This window comes from Hesperophylax consimilis, chromosome 11 (assembly GCF_061612785.1).
Source record: "Hesperophylax consimilis isolate HC1 chromosome 11, BYU_Hcon_1.0, whole genome shotgun sequence".
Classification (NCBI taxonomy): domain Eukaryota; kingdom Metazoa; phylum Arthropoda; class Insecta; order Trichoptera; family Limnephilidae; genus Hesperophylax; species Hesperophylax consimilis.
Window position 1 is genome coordinate 33,855,937 of NC_142846.1, and position 25,110 is coordinate 33,881,046.

General features: G+C 34.6%; 1 protein-coding gene across 1 annotated transcript in view; it reads left to right on the plus strand.

Annotated features, from left to right (window-relative positions):
* The first annotated feature begins 349 nt into the window (after nt 1-349).
* Nucleotides 350-25,110, plus strand: part of S6kII (Ribosomal protein S6 kinase II) — a 45,157-nt gene continuing 20,396 nt past the window's right edge. Inside the window, exons 1-5 of the mRNA XM_089637460.1 lie at nt 350-488; nt 14,230-14,487; nt 15,092-15,277; nt 19,369-19,650; nt 21,276-21,430. Of these exons, the coding sequence (XP_089493586.1) occupies nt 432-488; nt 14,230-14,487; nt 15,092-15,277; nt 19,369-19,650; nt 21,276-21,430 (938 nt within the window). The 5' untranslated portion in view covers nt 350-431. The remainder of the gene's footprint in view (nt 489-14,229; nt 14,488-15,091; nt 15,278-19,368; nt 19,651-21,275; nt 21,431-25,110) is intronic.

Below are 25,110 nucleotides of genomic sequence, written 5' to 3' on the forward strand. Positions count from 1 at the left end.
AACCTCTTATCGGAGGGAGTTGCAGTGCAGAAACTGTACTGCATAAATAAACCTCTCGTGAACTTTTTGTCTCCTATTGACAAGGTTACAAGGACGGGAAGGTAGGGAATAATTATTCAAAATAACCACCGGTTATATGCCCGAACAGACAGAATTTAATTTAATTTCGCTTTATTTTTACGGGGGCTTTTCTTTAGGACCTACCACTCTATTGTGAAATATTCAACAACATCACACCTTTGTTTTATTATTTTTACATAGTGCAACACCGCGTATTTATCAATCAAGTAATGAATCAACTTTTTATCTGTGGAATATATGGCGGCCTTGATTGTCAAATCTTGAGGTGAGACGGCTAGTACTAAGTACCGTGTGTCTAGTGTTATCCTTGACAGAATTATTACACAGCTTTTCATTTAATCAGGAGGAATATGCCATTGGCAAATTCGGTTGACCCATGGCAAGTCCAAAATATCGGGGAGAGTGTGGTGAGTAAATATCCTGGATATAAATAATAACTAGTTGCTTGTCATTATGTCAAACATCTTTATTGATGTTAAACATTGTTATGCTCGTATACATATTTTAATTTTATAAACATTTAATGAAATATCAATGTTCTATCTTCTTTTTGTATATTTCGTTATTATTTGGTTATCGTTTTTTGTATTGGATACAAAATAATGTAGGTAGATTCGTATTATAAATCTAATTTACAAATACACATCCTTGATAACTTGAAATGGGCGTTTCGCGGTTTCTGAAAATGATATCACGATTGCTGATAATGAAAGATAAATTGTAATATTTAAGCTCTAGTTTGGTTTGTTAAAGTGTTGAATGTGAACACACCTTGAATGTAACTTACTTTTAGACGTTATCGATGTTTATTTTACGCCAATCTTAAATTATGTACATGCAAAAAATATTGTTTTGTATTTGTTAAATTATCGGAATGACTAAACGCTTTTTTAATGACAATCTCTTGTCTGAATGGTGGCAGCTGTTGATGTCAATATTTATTGATTTATTCAAATTCATTAATGTATTTTGCACAAATATAATAATAATTCAATAAAAATATTATTTTGTTAGGTTTTTAAAGTTATTCACTGTTCCAATGGAAAGTTGTTGACCGACTAAAAATTGCTCCGTTATGTTTTTAGATAGATCCACTGTTTTATTATTAAGATAATCCATAATACATGCCAATAGTTTATAACAATATGTATTCAAGATTTAAATAGAAAGCATTTTTTTATTAAATATATTGACTAATAAATGAGTGAACAAAATTCCATGAAAGTAAATTTAAAAACATAAAAAAAAACTCATTTACCATCTGGTTTCGCATGTGATGAAAAGGCAAAAATAACAATTCAGTTAAACTATAATTCAAAAAGCTTTTTTTAATTCAATAATTAATATACTGGAAACAATATTTGGCATCTGGCAGTTTAATTAATATTTCAAATCTCCGTACCTCATGATGGAAATGGCGTTGCGAGTGTTAAACCAACAATAATAAGGAACTTGAGTGAAACATATTATGGCTTTAAAGACGTGTATTAATACAGATTAAATAATGCAGATTCAGAATATATAAGTTTAATTATAAAATAATTATATGTAGAATTAATAAATCGTCATTTAACCCCCAAAGTGAGGCTGGCTACATTTGGAGTCCAATAAAATAATCATTTCCCTGAAGTGCACTGCAGTGTGCAGCGAGTTGAGCTAGGTTTTAATGCATTTCATTTAATGTCCATGAAAATTCCAAAGTAAAAAAGTTTATATTGCAGAAATGTATCTATTATTTCAAATATAATTTTCAATATATATATATATTAATTTCGGTCGCGCAAAAAGACGGGATTTGCAGGCAAAAATAACCGCTCCGCCCCTTTAATTTTAACCGACCCCAAAGTTGATTTTCGGTCGCAAGGTACCGTGCCCGAGATGTATGTAAAATCGTATGGCAAATTCAGCCAATATTCGTTATTCATTTGTTTCGACGAGTTGGAGGTGATTAGCGAAAACCGACCTCCGTCGCCCGTATTTTAAACAACCTCAGGGTGCACTTTCGCTATCCCGACTGCGCGAAAGTTACGTCGTTTCGCTTCCGAGCCGCGGGTCTCGTGGTACGCGTGATGTGATTATTTTGTTTTCAAAATCTCCATCGTTCACTCGGTGATGAAATCCCGTCTGAAACGCGGACTCTGCGGTTAAATTTTGGAAAAATTCGTCGTCGGAAGGTTTAGAAACGTTAATCGGTTGTCGTAAATATAGCTATTCCTTGATAATGTCTCACAATATCTGGCCAAAGTTTTGACGTTAACACAAAAAATGCCATTTTACAATAAAAAGTGACATTCCAACTAAAAAATGTTCATAAATATGTCAAGTTTTTAAGACAGACATCTAGCGGTGAGTTATCAAAGAAAGCTTTTTTGCCGAACAAAAATTTAAATGTCTATGGAAAAAAAACTTCAGTAATATTTCCATTCTCTGAAGCCTGGCGCGATTTTTCATGTTCCATTCACTGAACTAAAATTAGAAAATTTCGGTGTTGCTCAATTAAATAATTAGATAGAATTTAATATTTTAATAGAATTTTCACGGCAGTTAGGTACCTACCAAAAACGCGTAGGAACTATTTCATTTCAAATTTTCAAATAAAATTAGGTGCAGGTACCGGATAGGTACCAGGTACTAGGTAGGCACTAATAAAATATATTGGGTCCACAAAAAGATTTTTCATTTACCTCTCGAAAAATAGTCGGTAATGCTTCAGTCACGTTCCAACATTTTTATTTATTTATTAGGAATAATTATTTATACTTTTACTTTTTTTATGAGTAGGTACCTACTTGCATATTGTGTACAAAACATTTTTAATGAAATAATATTATGTTTGATATAAAAAATAAAAAAAACTGCAAAAAATCACTTAAAGAAAGGCTGTAATCTACCAGGATAACAGAAGTTTGGGTAAATAAATAATTATTAAAAATATATTTAATTAAATAAAATGTCAGTTGACACATCCTTTTGTTTTCTTCTTCTTTTAATACGTAGGTACCTACGTTGTACAGATATTGTTTCAGAATATTTTGGTTTACTGGGTAGGCTTACTGTAAGTATGAAGTATTTTTCTATAAATATATACAGAACCGTGAAGTACCCGAGATGGGTTTCAAACTGCACGTAGGCAGTTTTACCTGCTCTTTGCTTTATCCACTTAAAACATCAATTCATTAATATAAAATTAGACATACACTCCTTGCTTCATGCAGATTCAAGCAACATACAAATTTCAAATTCCATAAAATTTCAAAAATAATTGGAACCGTGGAGTACCCAAGATGGGCATCAAAATACGCGTCTCGACATACACATGGCTGATCGAAAAATTGCTGTTTCTCAGCGACATTTCTCATCAATCATCATTAACATTGATACACACAGCCGTAGGTAGATACCGTAGGTGGGTACTGAAGATAAGTACTGTACATGCATCAATACTGGATAGGTACTGTAATTTTTTCGTTTGATATTTATTTGATGGAACTGGAAAGTAGCCGATATAGCTATCACGCTACGCGTATAGAAAATCCGTAGAAGTGCAATCTGTACCAATTGACAAATTGCTGTTTCTTAGTGATATTTGGCATCAATCATTATACGCATCAACACACACAAGTGTGTTGTGTTGTCTGCAACGGGCAAGAAGCTAATTTACAAGTATGCATTTCATGTTTCATCCACATTCAAACACCAAATCATAAATATGAAATTTGGCACACACATCTTGCTTCATCCACATTCATACATTACATAAAATATTTTTTTTTACCTATTAGTTGCCTGCAACGGGCAAAAAACTATTTTAGACACATACATAATATATTTTAATACATTTGTGGGCACACACGCCCTGCTTCATCCACATTTTAAAATAAAATCATGTATATAAAAGTAGGCACACACTAATTGCTTCATCCACATTCAAACATCAAATCATAAATATAAAAGTTGGCACACACCTCTTGCTTCATCCACATTCAAACATTGCATCACACACCACATTTTTACCCATTAGTTTCGGGCAAAAAGCAATTTATACTAAGTATTCAAATTATTTAAAATGTTTTTTGTAATCTTGCTGAATATTTATTGATTTCATACCAACCCGAGTGGGATTGACCTTACCGTTAACATACCAAACTTGCATGACATCATCCCGCCAGATTTCTATCGTTTTGGCAGGCTTTGAGAATTGCAAACTTTCACAACATTATGAAATAAAAATTAAATTTTTTTTAAACTTGACTGGAATTCCTTATTCCAGCCAGTCTGCAAAATTCAAGATACCAAAGCTCACTGGTTTTAGAGTTCGTGCTGCTTCGGACAATCATTTTCCTGCTATGTACCATAGCTTGGATTCGTCACTGAACTTATTTCTAATATGATGACTCTAACATTAGTACAATCCTCTCCCTCCTACACCACTTTTTACTAAATTACGCATTTGTCACCCTTTAATAGGAGCTAAGTGATGAATGTATAAGAAAGCATGAAATGTTAAATTGTCACAGATATTGTTGATAATGAAAGAGATAATAAGGTACTTTCTTTTTTATAAAGAAAGATACACATAACCGGGTTACGAATAATCTGATAATATTTGAAAATCTCTTTCTACCATTGTTATAATGATGCTACGCTTAGAAGCGGTAGATGTTGCTCTGCAATGGTGGAGGACTTAGGCCCTACTTCCACAGAGACACGCAATTCGACGATTCAAGTAGCGTGGGAACTACCTCCATACGTCGGCGACTCCAGTTTCCCGTGACCTGCCAGACGAGGTGGATCGACTCACGTCGTCGAGACTTCATGGCGTCACTCGTGTCAGACTTTTTGTAGCTACAGCAATTGTTTGGTTGTGAGTGCGGCTATGAAAGCATTCTAGTTTTGACCTTTTTAGAATTCGACAATTATTGGTAGCGACGTGGATCTCGTGATTTCAGTACCGAATTTATGGACTGCGCGGGATAAGTTATTTGTTTGAGACGTGAGTACACAACTTGAGCATCGGATATTGTGGGAGAAAGGCCTTAGTTAGCAGAGGAGTTGAACCCACTACGCCTGGGTGGAAATCTCAGCCACGAACCGGTCGATGCAAAGTAATACAAAATCGTGTGTTTTAGGTTTGAATGCTAGAAATATTATAGATGCTTTGATTAAATTATGTACACACTTTAATTAAGAACACATCTTGTCCTTTGGCCATATTTTGGTACTTCCCGATACTTTCCCCTCCCCATCTTCCCTTCCCCACTACCTGCAGCCTTACTCTATACCCTAATTATTGGGATGCTTCATTCCCACTGCTAATGAACAGTCGGGAGCAGTTCTGCAGTTAGGACCAGAGATGTGCTTTATTTCAAATAAATCCATTTTAAATGCTTTTCTAAAAACCATTTTGCATTTTAAATGCTTTTCTCAATGCATTTTCCATTTTAAATGCTTTTTTGCAACATTCTTCCTACTATCTCCACTCATCTTTTTTTCATAAGCACAAAATATCAGTCGGTCCTCAACCTCGCTACGAGAGATAATTTGCATTTGTCAAGTTGCTCCCTGGTAGGAGCCCTGGCAATTGAGTGATACCATTACAAAAAATACTGATTCAAATACTGAACATGGGGCCATGACGCTGTAATATTAAATGTTAGATAGCAGTTTCTATGTTTTTACGTTGGCAACATTAGTCTCGCGCAAATTTTTTGTGGTTTCATAATCTGTAGTCGTGGTGTTTTTGGATTTACCATCATGTAATATGTTCTACATTGATGTCCATTATTAAATGACAAAATTGTTTAAAAATTTTATAATTATTTTAATTGTTTGACCTGAGAAATCATTTTGCATTTTCAATGCATTTTGAAAATAGGTATTTTGCATTTTCAATGCATTTTGAAAATAGGTATTTTGCATTTGAAATGCTTTTCTAAAAACCATTTTGCATTTTCAAATGGAAAAGTTTTGACCCATTTCCATTTTGCATTTCAAATGGTTTTGGGTACCCATTTTGCACATCTCTGGTTAGGACCTTTGTGCGGTATAAACTGGTGCTGTTACCGAGGACACAAGAGTTTTCAGAGGGGCTGAGGTCGAAACTGACCACTTTCTTGTAGTGTCAAGAGTAAACCTCTTTCGCGGTTGGCGCTCTAAAGTGAAAACGGTACTAACTCCAACAAGAGTCAAAATAGAAAAACTACAAAATGATAATGTGAGAAGTAAGTATATGAATTGTGCAGAGATAAGATTGAATGCGAAGGAAATGGATGGTCTAAGCATAGATGAAACATGGAACCACATAAAAGTGTGTCTTTGTGAATCTGCTAGGGAGGTTTGTGGAATAAGTACGCAAGGTAGGAAGAAAGGTGATGCATGGTGGGATGATGAGATTAAAGCACTGGTCTCAGAGAAGAAGAAAGCATGGTTATGTCTGATTGCGGCTGGCAGTGCTTCCAGCGAAGAGAAGTATCGAGCGAAAGAAGTATATAAGGAATGTAAGAAAAAAGTAAGAGTTGGAGTGAAAGAACGAAAGAAACGCCTGGAAGAGGAAGAAGGAATGAAAATGACAAACCATTTCCAAGAAAACATTAAGTTGTTTTGGAAAGAAGTCAAAAGGTCCCGGAGTGGCCCAGAAAACGGAAGCATGAAAGTGATAAAATCAAAAGATGGAAAAATGTTGACGAATGAGGAAAAAATAAAAGAGAGATGGATGAATTATTTCGAGGAAGTCTTCGAAAGCGAAGTGAGTGACAGTGATTCCAGCGGTGAATCAGATATGAATGACGATGGAGTGAATGTTACCGAAATTAGCATGGATGAGATAGAAAGTTCGATTAAATGTATGAAGAATGGTAAGGCTGTAGGGTTTGACAATATTGCTGCTGAATATTTTAAAGGAGGTAGCCGTATAATTCTCACATGGTTGTGCAATCTTTTTAACCAATGTTTAAAGGAAGGTTATACGCCTTTAGACTGGAGAAGGGCTGTGATAATGCCATTATACAAAGGTAAAGGGTCACGTATGGAATGTGAGAATCATAGGGCTATTAGCCTGCTAAGTTCAGTTGGCAAGCTGTATGGTAGAATTTTGATTGAAAGAGTAAGAAAGGAAACAAAAGATAAAATATGGGATGTGCAAGGTGCTTTTATGAGTGGAAGGGGGTGCATGGACCAGATCTTCTCATTGCGTATGCTCACTGAGAAGTTTCTGGCAAAAAACCAGAAACTTTTCTGTGCCTTTGTAGATCTACAAAAAGCATACGACCGAGTCGACAGGAAAAAGCTATGGAAGGTGTTGTCCAAGTATGGAGTGAATACATATCTGACTCAGGCAATCGCGTCTCTGTATGAGGGAAGCGTTGCATGTGTTAGGGTAAACGGTGGTTTTACGGGGTGGTTTGATATAACAAAAGGTGTTAAACAAGGCTGCGTAATGTCACCGTGGTTATTCAATCTATACATGGATAATTGTATGCAAGAATTGAAAGAGGTGGGATTGGGCGCGAATTTGAATAATTTGAAAGTATGTTGCCTGTTGTATGCTGATGATGCGGTGCTGATTGCTAATAGTATAGAAGATCTACAGTCTCTCGTGTCTAGGATGAACGAAGTATGCATGAAGAATGAGTTAATGATGAATGTAAGTAAGTCTAAAGTAATGGTGTTTGAAAGAGAGAGTACGAAAACAGTGTGCAATATAATTGTGAATGAGGAATACTTGGAGCAGGTGGATGAGTTTGTGTATTTAGGAAGTATGTTTACGAGAGATGGGAAGGCTGACAGAGATATTGAAAGAAGGGTAAATGCAGGTAATTCCGTTAATGGAGGACTGAACGCCGTTGGCGCTAACAAAAAACTGTCCAAAGAAGCGAAGTTAGCAGTCCACAACGGAGTGCTGGTACCTACCTTGATGTATGGAAGTGAGGCATGGAACTGGCGAAGAAAGGATGAAAGTAGATTGAATGCTGTTGAAATGAGATCCCTGAGGCGTATGTGTGGTAAAACCATGTTTGATCGTGTGAGGAATGTGGAGATCCGCAAAGAGTGTAAGGCTGATGTAAGCGTAATGAGTAAGATTATGAAAGGGACGCTTAGATGGTTTGGGCATGTAGAGCGAATGAGCGAAGATAGGAGTGTAAGGAGGATATATGATGCAAATGCGAATGGTAGCAGAAGTCGGGGACGCCCGAGGAAGACATGGCACGATCAAGTGAATCAGATACTAGAGTCGGGCCATGTCAAGAGTCAGAATAATAGAAGAGTATGTATGAGACGATGTATGAATGTGAATGAGGCAAGAAGTGTGTGCCAAGACCGAGTTGTTTGGCGGTCCGTCCTCTCTGCCTACCCCTGCGGGGAAACGGCGTGATGGTTAGTTAGTTAGTTAGTTAGTTATATTGCGGGTTTAGATACTTCACATAACCGTATTAATCCATGCTAAAAATGTATTTTGGAGGAATACCTAAAATATTAACTCTGTGTTTAATATATTTTAGTAATTAGAGACTGTTCACTTAAGAGGAAGCTACAAGCCAAAAATGTGTAAATTCTTGGTACAAATACCTTACATTGTAGGTAACAGGTATTAAAATCGCTTGACAAACGGAGTCTAGAAACGTTCGATTTCAAGCACAAAACAGGTTTTTATTTATTTTGTAAATAATTTTATAAGAAAGCAAAGAAGTTAGTCAAGTGAAACTCTCACAGATGATCTTAGCTATAATACTGTATTTTTTTAAAGTTGTTTTCTTTATGCGTTCATACATTTCTATTGAAAAAAAAAAATTTTACTAGTTTTTTTATTTGTGTTCTACTCAAGCGAAACGATATGAAACCCTTCAATTTATCCAAAGCATATTTTTTGGTATTCATACTGTACGCCCATTCGTTATAAAGACTTAAGCTTAAGCTTCGCCTTAATTGCCTTGTTCTGGGGTATTTTTAATAATAAATTGGGAGCACCATCAAGAAAAGGTTAAACTACAAACATACATACTGGTTTATTAACCTGAAAGATGCGACTAAGCCCCCTGATGTGATTTTCATACCATATAACCTATCTCCTATTTTATTTATTTATTTAACGCCCAGAAGGCTTTTACGTGTGGGTAGTACAATTTTAATGACAGTTTTGAAACATAAGAAAGAAATAATAAAAATAAAATTACATTAAAAAATAATATATGCAAGAAACAAAATAAAAATAACAAGAACAAACATTAAAAAATACAGCGATTTGACTTGTTTACAAAAATATAACTTCCATTTAGGAATAGTATTGAAATAAGTCTTTTACGTAATCCACAAAATTCGCAAAGTTAATATTAAATCGACATCACCTAAGTATTGGTTTCCCATAGTGTGAAACCGTTGTATTGGGGAGTTCGCAATGTATTTGCACTTATGTGTGTTGCAGTGGAATAGTGTATTTTGTCATGTTGTTATTGTAGGTATTTGTAAGTTTATGAGTTGCAGAAGTTCGCAACAGTCGAATTTAGAGTTTAGAATCTTGAATAAAAAAGTTACGTCGTTTATTTTACGCCTGTCTTCCAATGTGTGTATTTTTAGAGTATTCAATAAGAAATGATATTGTAGGTCTTCTAGTGGGATATTTAATTTAAATTTATAAAATATTATTTATGTACTGTGTTATTTACAATTTTTTTACCCGGTATTCTAAGGAATGTACCCCCTTGTAAAAACAGAATCAAGTGGACTTCTTAATAGGTTATTAGAGTAATTTTAAACTAAAACCTATATTCTGACCATTTAATGCATTACAAATTACGCCGGTGAAACGAATCAGTTATGTGGTAATCAACCTGAATGTACTTGTGTGTTATCAGAAGTATAATTTGTTTGTGTGCGTTTCTTGATTCCTTATCAGCCCATAGATTATTCGATCCAGCAATCACCCGCATGGCTTTTATTGGGGGCACTTCACCTGTTCATGATGAGTTAAACATATCATAGATGTATTGGGCAATTGTATGCGCTCTAACCTTATTAGAGTGCCCACATAAAAAGTAGAAATGTCACTAATTCGGTATTCAGCCTAAATAATAAAAAAGGTTTATCAAATCTAAAATAGTTTTATTTATGACTGTAGTGCAAGCGGGAAATCAGTGAATTTTAAACCTCAATTTTTTTTGGCAACTGAAGGGTTAAAAAAACTTCTGGAGCCGGGTATAAGCTTCGGCGCGTGTAAAAAGATATTAAACAGCCAATATTAACCCCCCTAGCGACCGATTTTGATAAATTTAAAATCAAAAAATTCCAACATCAGACTCAACTTACTTGAAAACGAAAGCTCAAATCAAAAAAGTTGTACCTCAAAATCGACTTCAAATTTGATATATATTAATCAGTTTCCCGTTTGTGCTACAGTGTGACATAATGTATTTACTAAAAATGGCGAAATACACACTATCAATGCCAAAATATGCTCTAAAAATGTCCAAATAATCATTAACAATGCCAAAATTACGATAAAAACATGATTGTCTTTTGGAATATAGTATTATGGTAAATTTTAGATTTTACGAGGGGGGGGGGTCTTCAAAAATTTTCACTAAGAAATGTTTTGAATAATAAAAAGGTTAGAATATTCACTAACAACCAAAAAGGCTCAAATATGCATATAATTTGATGTCAACTAATCATATCTACAGTAAAAACCTCTCTTGGTTCCCCCACCCTTTGCTCATTATTTTTACCTTCCCCCATTGCCAACGGGGGTAATCAAAATCTACTATCCTCCATTTATCAGCTTAAATAGTGAATTTATTGCTTTGGTGTTTTCGTTTTCCTACCAAACCTATAGACATAGCCTTACAGTGATACAATGCATGGGGTATCTCAGTGACCCCATGATAAAAAAAAAATCCCTCAGGCCCGTTGTACAGATATTGTTTCAGAATATATTGGTTTACTGGGTAGGCTTACTGTAAGTATGAAGTATTTTTCTTTAAATATTTAAATACGGAACCGTAAAGTACCCGAGATGGGTTCCAAACTGCACGTAGGCAGTTTTACCTGCTCTTTGCTTTATCCACTTAAAACATCAAGTCATTAATATAAAATTAGACACACACTCCTTGCTTCATGCAGATTCAAGCAACATACAAATTTCAAATTTTTTGATGTTTCTTTTAATCAAGCTGGTTGGCCGTGCGAAAAGGCTCACGGGTCCTACGAATTGGACTCGGGTGCCGCGTGTTGCTCATCACTGCTATAGAGGGTCTTAATTCCACATTCTATTAATATTTGGCTAATTTATATAGCGCTGTTTTTGTGAAAAATCACCTCAAGGGCGCTGTACAAATATAATTCTTAAATAGTTAATACTAGAACTACTGACTTAAAACCAGTGGCGGCTCGTGACTTTTGGGTTACTAGAGTGCTAATATTACAAAAAATGGCTTAATTGATGGTGTTGTAGCTGAAAACGATTTTTTTTTTTTTTTTTTAATTCATTTTTTGTATGAAAATTTTCAGGAATTCCGTGCGGCGCACGGCTATACTGAAATTTCCTGAAAATCTTCATACAAAAAATCGTTTTTTGAAAAAAAAATAAAAAATCGTTTTCAGCTATAACAACATCAGAAATTCCATTTTTTATAATATTAGTACTCTAGTACACCCAAAAGTCACGAGCCGCCACTGCTTAAAACTAGTGACTTACGTCTAAGACTGATATCTAGTGGCTTACAACTAAGGCCCATAACTACTGTCTTATGACTAAGGCCTATAATTTCTATCTTAATGACATATATATTTACATATGTAGAAACTTACAACTAACATTAACAATCTAATTTTACTACCGCCAAAAGAAAAAGGAAGTTCTATTATATTAGGGTATTTTTTATAATTAATTTTAGAACACGGGTGCAAAATGCGCCCAATGTGTTAACTTGTGACACATTACTGAATTTATTTAGAAATAAGGATGTTTACCAATGATAATTTTTAAGCACATTAACAGTGTGACGAAAGTGTTCAATCAGAGTGTAATGGCCACTGTTTGGTTAAATAATTATTTGCCTTCTTCATAATCTACTATCTACTATAAAACTAATTATTGATATTGTTATTGGTTTTATAGATAAGGTTCCATTTATTTATATTGTGTTTCTCTACAAGTATAGACTCTAAAATTCTTACACATTTTCTATTCCAATGATCACTAGTGTCTTCAATGGTATCCACCTTTCTATATTTTTTCAAACGCTATAATTAAACTATTATTCTATGATTTATTTCTTGAAATTAATTCATTTTCAAGCCATAATTGCAGTAATAAAGAAAGAATGAGCCGTTCAAATTATTGCTGACTCATTATGTACTGCTAATGCTATTTTGTATTGAGCGAAACAACTAAAATTGTTAAATTAAAAATAAATCGTTTTTAATCTCCTTTTGTGTTTAAGGATAAATCTTTTTTCCTTGATAATTGTGATTTTGTTCAATGTGCAGTTGTATAAACATTTACTCATCACATTTATGGCAGTTATCAAGTGTTCTGTGCCTATAGAATTATGTGCTGTCACTTCTATCTTTTCATGTTTTAGTTTAGCTGTGTTATGTTATTAGAAGTTTCACATTTCTTCTTAAAAATTAAGTTATCGCTATGTTCTGTGTATTTTTTTCCTGTATGGAACTAAAAAAGTCCAAACAGTCAATCTTAATAAGCATTGTAAGTCATCTATACCTAAATATATTAAATTATATTCTTGTGTTTCTGTATTAACGAAAATTCAATGAGATCATAATTAATTTCTGCAATATTTCAAGTTTTCTCAGATCAAAATATGGAGACTGATGTGATTCTAGTTTTTATTCTATGTATGTATTGCATACCTTCTGGAATAACCTATTATTATCTAGAAGTTACTATTCAGCTTTGCCCGAGTTTCAACAGTTTTTCGTAAATATTAATAGAAAAACATTAAACAACCGTACGTCATCTTGTCTTATTTTTTCTTTTACTAAATTTTCTAGAACTTATGATGAAAAGAGATAGGTTACTTAGAAATTCTAAGCTGTTTAAATTTTATAGTACCACAGCTCACTGCTTGTGAGATTTTAAAACAAATACTGTTTGTCATATTTTATTAAAAATAATATGAACTAATATAAAATGCTATTTCTATTAACTCTTAGGACGGGTTGTTTCGGAGAATTTGAACAATTCGTCAAATTTTAACGTTCATTTACTGGTTCTGTGAAAGTTCTATTCGAGTTCTGCTATTATATCATTATAGGCTAGTTGCTTGACATAACTGAAATAATAACAGAACTTGAATAGGACTTTCACAGAACCCAAAAATGAATGTTCAAATTTGATGAATTGTTCAAATTCTCCGAAACAACCCGTCCTTAGTGTGCTGACCTAAAGTTTTCTAAATGATTCTATTTCTTCATAATTATTTATAAAAATGGTGTATAATCTACTGTATGTAATTTTCTCGGAGTAGCTAGTTATGTTCAGAGAAATGATTTTTTAAGCATGTACGCTGGCGTTCAAAAGGTTAATTAAAAAAACAGCTATAAGTATAGAATTATTTGTAAGATATTTACTTTCCCACGACCGGAATATATTTAAATCTTCATAGTCTTAACAGTGCCCAATTTGTCCTTTTTCCATTTATTTATGGGCCGCATAGTTAAAAGTGTTTAATATTGCTTTGAAGATATTGTGCTATATATAACGAGCTTCCAGGCAAAACTAACCCTAACGCACATAATATGGACAATCTACAGCGAAAATCTTATATAAGTTTCCCAGATGAGTAGTTCCATGCACAAAAGTTTAGTTTTCTCAGTCCCTCAAAGACTGATACTAAGAAACGGCCTAATTTATACAACATAATATAAGGTTTTCGCACATAAAAAGATTTTTTTTCAGTCCATTTGGAAAACCTTATAAGGAAGTTCCACTCTACACTTAGACTGTACCTGCACTGCAAGATAAACCAAACTTAAAAAAAAAAATTATTTGAATATTGCTTCTAAATCCCAACTGCTCCCAACCGTCTGAATACCATGGGACTATGGCATCCTCAATTGAAGTATACTAAGTCTGAAAGTAATAGGGAGGGGAAGAGGAATGTTGTGACTAATCTAATCTATTGTTTATTGCAGTGCGCCTCTTCATCCCAGTCCGCGGAGAGCCTGCACATGGCCATCGATGGGGAGACCACCATCGCTGCCGATGGCCACTCCCTGGACCATGATGCGGAGCATGAGATTGAGCTCCGCGATGTCATCAAGGAGGGTCACGACAAGGCCGACCCCTCACAGTTCGAGCTGCTCAAGGTCCTCGGGGAAGGGTCCTTCGGGAAGGTGTTCCTGGTTAGAAAAGTCGCTGGACAGGACTCGGGGATATTGTATGCCATGAAGGTATATTTTTAAAATTAATTTTCATCTAAAATTTAGAGAAAGAATAAAGATTGTATAATATTCGCTAACACACAGTAAAACCCTCGTAAGGAGTCCACCACATTAAAAAAAAAATCAGTCCTTTGAAAACTGAAATATCCTCTGAATATTTTGGAACCAACATAATAATGTAAAGGTTTTTCCTCATAGAAATTGTTTATTTTCCGATCCCTTGATTCTTCCTTATAAGAAAGTTTCATTGTAATATTTATTGCACAAATTATTATTTTTTTTTTGTTTTGTGTTAATTATTGATTGATTTAGTAATTTCTTAATTCTTTCTACTTGTTTCAATAAACCTCAATATCCGAAACCTTAACAAAAATGTATTTTTATTTATTGACAATTCTTGCCAGCTGCAACCGGTTAAAAAGGATATTAGCCATTTTACAGTCAATTCTAATGCCTCATTCTAATTCTAATCTTTACTGTGTGTGTGTCATAATTTTCATAGTCATAGTTTAGTGTAAAGGAATTTTAAAACATTGTACTTAAAACTGTAAACATAGCAATAAATATCTGATTTTGTTTTTCATAAAAAATTGATGAAATGTTTTTTTTCTAGGTCTTAAGAAAAGCAACATTGAAAGTTCGTGACCGAGAACGGACAAAAATGGAACGTAATATACTTGTGGATATGGGACACCCTTTTATTGTCAAACTTCACTACGCATTCCAGACGGCAGGCAAATTATATCTGATCCTAGATTTCCTAAGGGGTGGTGATTTGTTCTCTCGACTCAGCAAAGAGGTATGCTGATTTCTATCTACATTTTGTTATCATTTTAACCTGATCTACGCGGTTATCGCGTATGTGATCCATCAGTGGTTATTTCCGGATATCACACATGTGATCCATGAAATTTCACTAAAACACATAAATTGTGTCAAAATGTACCGCTCGATGGGATAGATTGTATTGTAAAGGTTAAGTAATAAGCCAATAGGGTGTGTTGTGAGCGTTTCTGTGTGACCGTAGTTAATGTGGTAAATTTTCCCACGTTTCAGGTGAAATTGAATGAACTTTTAATAATCTACGAAATAATAATAATGGCGACACCATTTTTTTACTTCCAAAAATGATTACCTATAAAACTGTCATAATGATTGCTTAGAGTTAAAATATTGTGTCTTCAAAAAACATAATATTTAGAATTATATAAATTGGCGACACCATTTTTTTACTTGCAAAAAAGACTACTTATACAACTGTCATAATGATGGCTTAGAATTAAGATATTGTATCTCCATAAAACATAATAATGATGATTATGTAAATGGCGACACCAATTTTTTACTTGTAAAAAAGACTACTTATGCAAGCGTCATAATTTTTTTTTTTGTATTTGTGTAAGTCGTACTGTTTTAATTTATACTACACTTCCATTAAAAGCATTAGCTTGTGGATGGAAGAGGAGTGGACATTTGCGTAAAAAAAAATATAACTAGGTTACAAAGTAATACAAATTACAAAATTAAAATCCATACAAATTATTGTATTTGGAAGGAATAAAAAAAATATATATTATGGAGGATAAATAGAGTATAGTAGAATAATTTGTGAGATTTTCAAGTGAAACTAGGGGAATCAGTTTTTTTGTTAACGATTTCCCTAAAATATTTTTTTATGTAGTTCAATATTTGTTTTTTATCATTAATGCTTTTAATTTCTTCTGGTAATTTATTAATGAAATGTTGTTATAATGATGGCTTAGAATTAAAATATTGTATCTCCATAAAACATAATATTGATTGTTATGTAAATGGCAACAACAATTTTTCACTTGCAAAAAAGACTACTTATACAACTGTCATAATGATGGCTTAGAGTTAAAATATTGTATCTCCATAAAACGTAATATTGAGAGTTACGTAAATTGTCGATACCATTTTTTTTACTATACTACTGTTACAATGATGGCTTAGAGTTAAAATACGTATCTCCATAAAACACAATATGTATTGAGAAAACTGAGCAAAACTGGACGTCTTTAGTTGCATATTAGTATCTGTATCATATGTAAATATAATAATTTGTCACATAAAAAAGATTCATATAATTGTTATGTTTAGGAGATGGAATATTTGAACCCATAAAAATAAGAGCTATCTTTGGTTACATTTCTGTACTTACTCATTTTCAACTAGAATTGGATATACAATATTTTTACTCTTAATCCATCACCGATAAGGAACATTGATGAACACATAGTTAAAAATATTAGCATTGTTTCATGCTGGTGACAGGAATAGATAACTTTATTGATAATAATATGTATTATATAAACTTTTTTATTTCCGAGACTTGCTTACTGGGTTTTCCCACGATGAGGAATTTTCTTTACACGTGAAGTTTGACTGTTAAAATGATAAATGTGTCTTGAATAATTATTATATAAAAAGTTTTCCTCATTCATTTTATTTACTGACTGAGGTGTTTCAAACTCCGTTATAATATTATCAAATCAAATCAACAAATCAGTGCCATTTTGAATATAGACATTTGAATGGTTCGCGTTAAATGCCAATTGTCAGCCTGTTTCAGCTTTTCATCAAATTGTGATCAACTAATGAGCATAATGGTCTTATTGTAATGCTGGTCAGCTGATTTGATCAAAAGCTGAAATGGACCAAGCAGCGTTTAACAAGCAGATGATCGTCAATGTGATGAAGTTTATTGTACCAAGATTATGTGACACAGAGTTTGTTATGTCAAACTCACTAGAATAATAATTATCCGCCCAACTCCAGTAAAATATCGGTAGTATTTACCCAGTGGTGGCCGCTTTAGGTGCTAGTATAGCATGTTGTAAATCCTTCCAGACAATGGCGGCAAATAATTTATTGTCTCTGTTCTTAAGTATTTGATTATGTATTTTTTTTATTTTTTTTTTATATTGACTCCATACAGGAGGCCCTGAAGAAAATAATTTCCCTCAGGGCCTATGTCATCTTTGGGGATGCTGTGTGGAGGGTCTTTTTGTGGAGAGGAAGGAGTGAACATGGGTCTTGAAGAGTCCCATGTTGTAGGAGGGAGGAAACACAGAGGCCGGCAGTTCGTTCCACAGCCGAGCTGTTGAACTTAAGAACGAATCGTAGAAGCGACCCGTTCTCATGTGACAAGTGTCAACTGTGTACAAATGTTGGGCGCGCGTTTGGCGTGTATCCCGACTACGCACCGGTGCCGAAGGGATCAATGACGCTAGTTCCTCAGAGCATCTTCCATTGTAATACCGATAGAACAAGGACAGCATACCTACCTGACGCCTGTGCTCTAAAGATTGCAGTCCGTTTGTTAAGATTGGGGAATCTATCAAACGGACCGCCCGTTTTTGCACAGAGTCTAGGGTTTTTTTCAGGTATTTAGGGGCTCCGGACCAGAGATGGCTGCCAAATTCGACAGTAGGGCGCACTTGCGATTTGTACAGGGTCAGCAGTTGTGTATTATTAAAGTATCTGCGGGCCCTGTACAGTACGCCCAGCTTCTGAGAGGCCAACTTTACTCTGGCTTCGATGGAGCCCCCGTACCTGAGCTGGTCACTTATAGTTATACAAAGCATATCAATTGAAGGCCTGTTCGGAAGATGGCTTCCGTTGAAGGAGACTAGATTATCATTTGGATCCCTTTTAGACGTAATCAGACAGGATTGGGTCTTTGAAACATTAAATTCGACGAGATTATTTTTATCCCAGGAGGAAATACTCTCGAGATAACCGTCCATTCTCTGCTTCAAAGCCCTCCGAGCCGTTGGAGTTTGTGTGCCCTTTGGGGGCTTGTCAAACAAAAAGCTATCATGAACTGTACTGTCATCCGCTTAACAATGAATCGGTGCACATGTCAAAAGGTCATTGATGTGCAACAAAAACAAAGTCGGAGACAGAACCGATCCCTGTGGGACGCCAGCATTTATGGAGTGCGAGGAAGAGGTGAAACCGTCAGCAACCGCCTGAATCGACCTATCCCTTAAAAAGTTAGCAATCCACGTACACAGGGATGCGGGAAGTCCGTAAGAATGCAATTTGTTGACAAGTCCTCGGTGCCAGACCCGGTCAAAGGCCTTGGATATGTCTAGTGCGACCGTTTGGGTCTCACCGTGACGTTCCAGGCACCGCCCCCAAACATGCGTCACATACGCGAGAAGATCACCGCACGAGCGGTTCCGCCGGAATCCGTATTGACGGTCGTTGATAATTTTGTTCTTCTCGAGGTATGTGAGCAGTTTGTCGTTGATCACACGTTCCATCACTTTGGACAGAACTGATGTGATCGCTATGGGGCGGTAGTTGGCCGGGTTGGAGCGGTCACCTTTCTTGGGAATAGGGTGAATGACCGCTTTTTTCCAACCAGAGGGCACAGTGCCACACTTCAGGGACATTTTGAAGAGCTTTGTCAAAACTGGAACTATTTCCGCAGCACACCTCTGCAATACCAGGGCAGGTATTCCATCAGGTCCACTAGCTTTGTTAACATCGAGCCCCCGTATGACGTGGAGTACATCCCGATGTCGGATCCTCAGCTTTTTCATATAGAAGCCGCAGTGAGGAACCGACGGCGGAACAGCACCTCCGTCGTCGAGGGTCGAGTTGTCCGCAAACATTTTACCTAATAGGTTAGCCTTTTCGGTGGCGGTGTTTGCTAGTGAGCCGTCAGGTCTGGTAAGAGGTGGCAAACTGGGTTTGCAAAAATTTCGACCTATTGAGCCCGCAAGCGACCAGAATGCTCTGCTGCCATGCGGGCAGGCAGCCAGCTTTTTGCTGATCTGCAGGTCGTGTTCGAATTTTGACCTATTAATGATTCTCTTGCATCCCTTTGCCGATACAAATTATTATTTTTATTTCTAGGTTATGTTCACTGAAGAAGATGTAAAATTCTACCTCGCCGAGTTGGCCCTCGCCCTGAACCACGTCCACTCGCTCGGCATCATATACCGGGACCTCAAGCCGGAGAACATCCTGCTGGACCAGGATGGTCACATCGCCCTCACAGACTTCGGCCTCTCCAAGCTCCCGCTGAACGATAAAGCCTACAGCTTCTGCGGGACTGTGGAGTACATGGCTCCCGAGGTGGTCAACCGGAAGGGACACTCGTTCGCTGCGGATTGGTGGTCGTTTGGAGTCCTAATGGTAATTATGGTTCCATGATATTTCATCAAAATGACAATTTAACCTCTCAGACAAAGACATTTATTTACTATGTGTTCCTTTGAGAACTGTCAAAACGTGATAATTTTTGTGTTAAAGTTTTGCTAAAAGCTTCATAACTCACGTTTTGGGAAACGTAGCCTCATTCTAAAAAATGTTTTGGAAAGATTATGAAATCCACTATCGCATTGTGTTGTTATACGTAAATATTTGCGTTTCTAAATATACATTTTATGAAAACGTCAAAAATATGTAAAAATCGCTTACCATTATTTCAAAGCCGTGAAAAATGTACTTTTTTCTGAGTATCATAAAGAAATAACACTTTATATATTGAAGAAATATAATTAAAAACTATTAGCCACCTCAAAATATTAACCGTCCAAACTAAAATATTTTTAATAAATTATTTAGAAACGCAATAAATTATGAACGAACAAGGTGACAGATTCAATCGGCTTAGATAATGCACTTCTACGTTCCATAGATATTCTTGAATACAGACGCGTAGCGTTATTCATTATCGATACTCTGTTTTTTAAATCATGGCAATCCGTATACTAGTGATGGAAATAAATCGATTTTTGTAAAATCTCGCGCGTTTACGTGAAAAGACGTTCTAATGTCTTGACCGCTATTATCATATTTACATCTTTTGACGTTCTAATGTTCTGAGTGGTTATCTTTAACTATTAGGCTTTGAAATAATTGTAAGCGATTTTTACATATTTTTGACGTTTTCATAAAATGTATATTTAGAAACGCAAATATTTACGTATAACAACACAATGCTATAGTGGATTTCATAATCTTTCCAAAACATTTTTTAGAATGAGGCTACGTTTCCCAAAACGTGAGTTATGAAGCTTTTAGCAAAACTCGTAAATAACACAAAAATTATCACGTTTTGACAGTTCTCAAAGGAACACATAGTAGATAAAAGTCTTTGTCTGAGAGGTTAAGGTTTTCCCGTTTAAGAAGTTTTTTTTTCTTCTCTGGAAAAACTTTATAAGAGAATTTCACTGAATTATGAAATAAGTCAGATCATTTTTCTGTTCCCTAATAAATAATCTATAAATTTTAAATCTTGTGAATATGATTTTTTTCTTTCTGTTAATAGTTTGAAATGTTAACGGGCAACCTGCCGTTCCATGGAGCATCACGTCCCGATACCATGACACAAATATTAAAAGCCAAACAAGCGATTTTTACATATTTTTGACGTTTTCATAAAATGTATATTTAGAAACGCAAATATTTACGTATAACAACACAATGCTATAGTGGATTTCATAATCTTTCCAAAACATTTTTTAGAATGAGGCTACGTTTCCCAAAACGTGAGTTATGAAGCTTTTAGCAAAACTCGTAAATAACACAAAAATTATCACGTTTTGACAGTTCTCAAAGGAACACATAGTAGATAAAAGTCTTTGTCTGAGAGGTTAAGGTTTTCCCGTTTAAGAAGTTTTTTTTTCTTCTCTGGAAAAACTTTATAAGAGAATTTCACTGAATTATGAAATAAGTCAGATCATTTTTCTGTTCCCTAATAAATAATCTATAAATTTTAAATCTTGTGAATATGATTTTTTTCTTTCTGTTAATAGTTTGAAATGTTAACGGGCAACCTGCCGTTCCATGGAGCATCACGTCCCGATACCATGACACAAATATTAAAAGCCAAACTCGGGATGCCGTCCAACCTGAGCGAAGAGGCCCAGTCTCTGCTCAGAGCTCTCTTCAAAAGGAACCCTCACAATCGGTAAATTATTTACAATCTTTACAGTTTTTTTTTTTAGATATTTTCTCTTGACATATCATTATTAATCAGACTAAAATTTATCCTAGAATAATAAAAATTATGTCTGTTTTTATAACAGATTTTTTTACATCTATAAATAATAAGGTTATAAACAATACAAATAAAATCTAATAACAAATTTTCACATAAACGTCAAATTATAACAAAAACTGAGGGTCCAGTACTCGTGGGCTAAAATATTTACGAAAATTCAAAATTGTAAATATTAGATGAATAATAATTCACTATCAATTATGTCAATTAATTAATTGTTATTTTAACATTAACAGTTATGAATCACTCTAACTAAATTAACATTTAAAACAGTACAGATTATGATACAATACTTTTAATGATAAAACAGTGCCACTCCGAAAATAAGCAGAGAAATCAATAACTAACACATTGATAAATAATACAAAACATGTTTTAAGATAGAACTCCGCAAGAAAAATATAATTTTGTGGAGAGTTTGAGATGATGCAAACACGAGCGGCACGTCTTGTCAACATGCAGTTCAATGAAGAGTCAAACGCGCAGAAACTTTTGAAATAATTCCAATATAATAATTAAATATCTTTTCAAATTGGCCATATTTTGGTCGGCGGTCGCTCGCGGGTGTTTGCAAATTGGCCAGAATGTGGCCAAAAATGCTCCACTTGATATAAATACATTTTATAAATTCATAACAGTTATAATAGTTCATTTGTATTGTAATATCAGCGCTTTTAGATTTACCCTAATAACAGCGCCCTTGAGGTGATTTTACACAAAAATGGCGCTAAATAAATAAGCCAAATATTATTTTTATTAGATGTTTGAAATTGAATTTTTTTAACAAAAATTTTTGGGATTGATGTATGGTTGTGATAATAAATTGGCTTACAAAAAATGGTAAATCAAAGTCATCCCATTCCGAAAGGTGACTTTGATCACCATGTTTTTTTTGGTGACCAGACAACTCATATAAATGATGATTCAACACATCTTTAAAAAGTGATATAAAGTCATGAAAAGTAATGAAATATAAACAAGGTTAAATAGGCTAAGTAATTAACTATTCAATCTAGTTTTTGTTTTGTCTATTTTAATGACTTTATGTCATTTTTTAAAGGTTTGTTGAATTGTCATTTTGATCAGTTAATCGTGGAACCGTTTTTATTTACCCCCCAAACACATTTCTTTCTTGTGATAATAAATTGGCTTACAAAAAATGGTAAATCAAAGTCATCCCATTCCGAAAGGTGACTTTGATCACCATGTTTTTTTTGGTGACCAGACAACTCATATAAATGATGATTCAACACATCTTTAAAAAGTGATATAAAGTCATGAAAAGTAATGAAATATAAACAAGGTTAAATAGGCTAAGTAATTAACTATTCAATCTAGTTTTTGTTTTGTCTATTTTAATGACTTTATGTCATTTTTTAAAGGTTTGTTGAATTGTCATTTTGATCAGTTAATCGTGGAACCGTTTTTATTTACCCCCCAAACACATTTCTTTCTTTACAAAAACATGTGCAATAAATATGACATAAATTTATCTGACATTCGAACGATTTTACAAAAAACATTATTTATGTAGTTTAAAAGTTGAAAATTGATCAAAGTCACCTCATTTTACGGTATCGAGAAAATATTTGATAAGCAAATAGTACGTAAAAAAAAAATGATGGCATTGGAATTTAAACTCTGAATTTCAGCTTATCAGCCAGACATTTTCCCAATTTAACCGTATAATATCTCCCTTTACATTATTTAATTTATTTTTAATATTCACGATTACTGTTTCATCATTTTTCTGTGAGAGTTATTCATCTTTATTTTGTAAGCGATGATTCAAACCAAAAGTAAATGGCCTACATGTGTCAGTGAAATAGCCACTTTATTTTGTATTTAAAATCTTATAAGAAGTTATGGTTATGCTAAATATGCACTTATTCATTATAAAATCACATTAGAAATCCTGTTTTATTGACATTGCCACATGCTGTTGCGTATAATTTAGTAACGTCATAATTTTATTTAAAGCAATAAGTACTCATTATAACTAGTCAGGCATGTGGTGACCAATCAATTAGTTTCAGAACAAGAGAATAATCTATTATTTGTTATGTTTTTTATAGCGACTAAGTCAAGTTGTAAAACAGTTTTTTTTTCTTTCTAACTAAACTAGCTAACTTTCGTTAACTCATGCAATGGGTATCGATACTTATTGTGTTTGTTTCTTTTTATAATCTAAAAATGTGTGGTGAACTCTCTCGGAAAGTGTGGATGATATCAAACCGCATTGGTTACAGTCCTGTATGCTGTGCTTACATTATACATAAATGGGGAATTAACCATTTGATTGCCAATCGTCGACTTTCGTCGATTCGTGTTTTAACGAAGATTGCCGATCGTCGATTTCCGTCGATTGCGTCAGTCGTGTTCTGATTCGCGCGTACTTCGGGTGTGGTGCCGCGGCGTTGGTAAATATCATTCTAATATTATCTTAAAAGTTGTAAGATCGTAGTAAACCGTTTAAATTTCAGGTTAATTTATTATTTTTTTTATTTTAGTTAATTAAAAAAATATAACGTCGAGGGCGTCCTCTGAAATGTCTGACAGCGGGAGCGACGATTTTCACTCCTCTAATTCAAGTTCGAGTAAGAGTAGCTCTGATGAGAGTGATGTCAGTGATGTCATACCTGTGTTTCCCAACCGCAGGATGCGAATTTCCAGTAATTCTTCGGATCGTGACCAAGAAATGGAGAGTAACACCGGAAATTACTCATTTTCAAATGTACCTCCCAGAACCAATTTTTCTACTGAAAATTCTCATTTTTTCGAAACGCCTGGACTTCGGGATCCTCCTCCGCGTGATTCTAAACCAATATTCTTTAATAAAACACCGAAAAAATCATCGAAATCCTTGAAAATTCAAAGAATTTATGGGGTTTTAAAAAAATATATACTTAGTGTAATTTTTTAGTGGCATTTTACAAGCAACTGTATGAATTTTTTGGCACTCAAACGGTTAAGGATAGATTGATTTGATATGATTATGCCTGCTGGATGCTTTTGGATACAGTGAAACTCTCTTATAAGATTTTCATTATTTCATGCTTCAAGGCGTTTTTTCATTATTTCATGCAAAAAAACTCCTTAACCCGTCAGGCCTCCGTGGTCGAGGGGTAAGGCTCTCGACTAGCAATCCGAAGGTGGCGGGTTCAAATTCCGGCGTGCGCAAGTAAATTTTATTTGATGATTTATGTTATTTCACAATAAAATAATATATAGTACATTTGCGGCACGTTCCAGAGTGGAAGATACTCTCAGTATCACCCTGTTGTAAGACCATCATCCAGAATTTAACCGTTGCTTGAAATGGCTTTAGCCATGTTTGGTGATCAGACCTGAATAGCCAGGTACTCCCCTACATTCTTCTTCCCGATCTCCTTCCCCTCCATACTAAATTCAGCCTCACAACATATCCGAATTGGGGACGCCATAGTCTCACTGTATCCAGATGGTTCAGAGTAGTTGGAAATCTTGCGCGGTATTCAGATAAGAAAATAAGGTCTCTGTCATATTCTGACAGAATTTGAGTTTATTTCCATTTTGTAATAAAATCCAAATAAATGGAATAAAAAAGC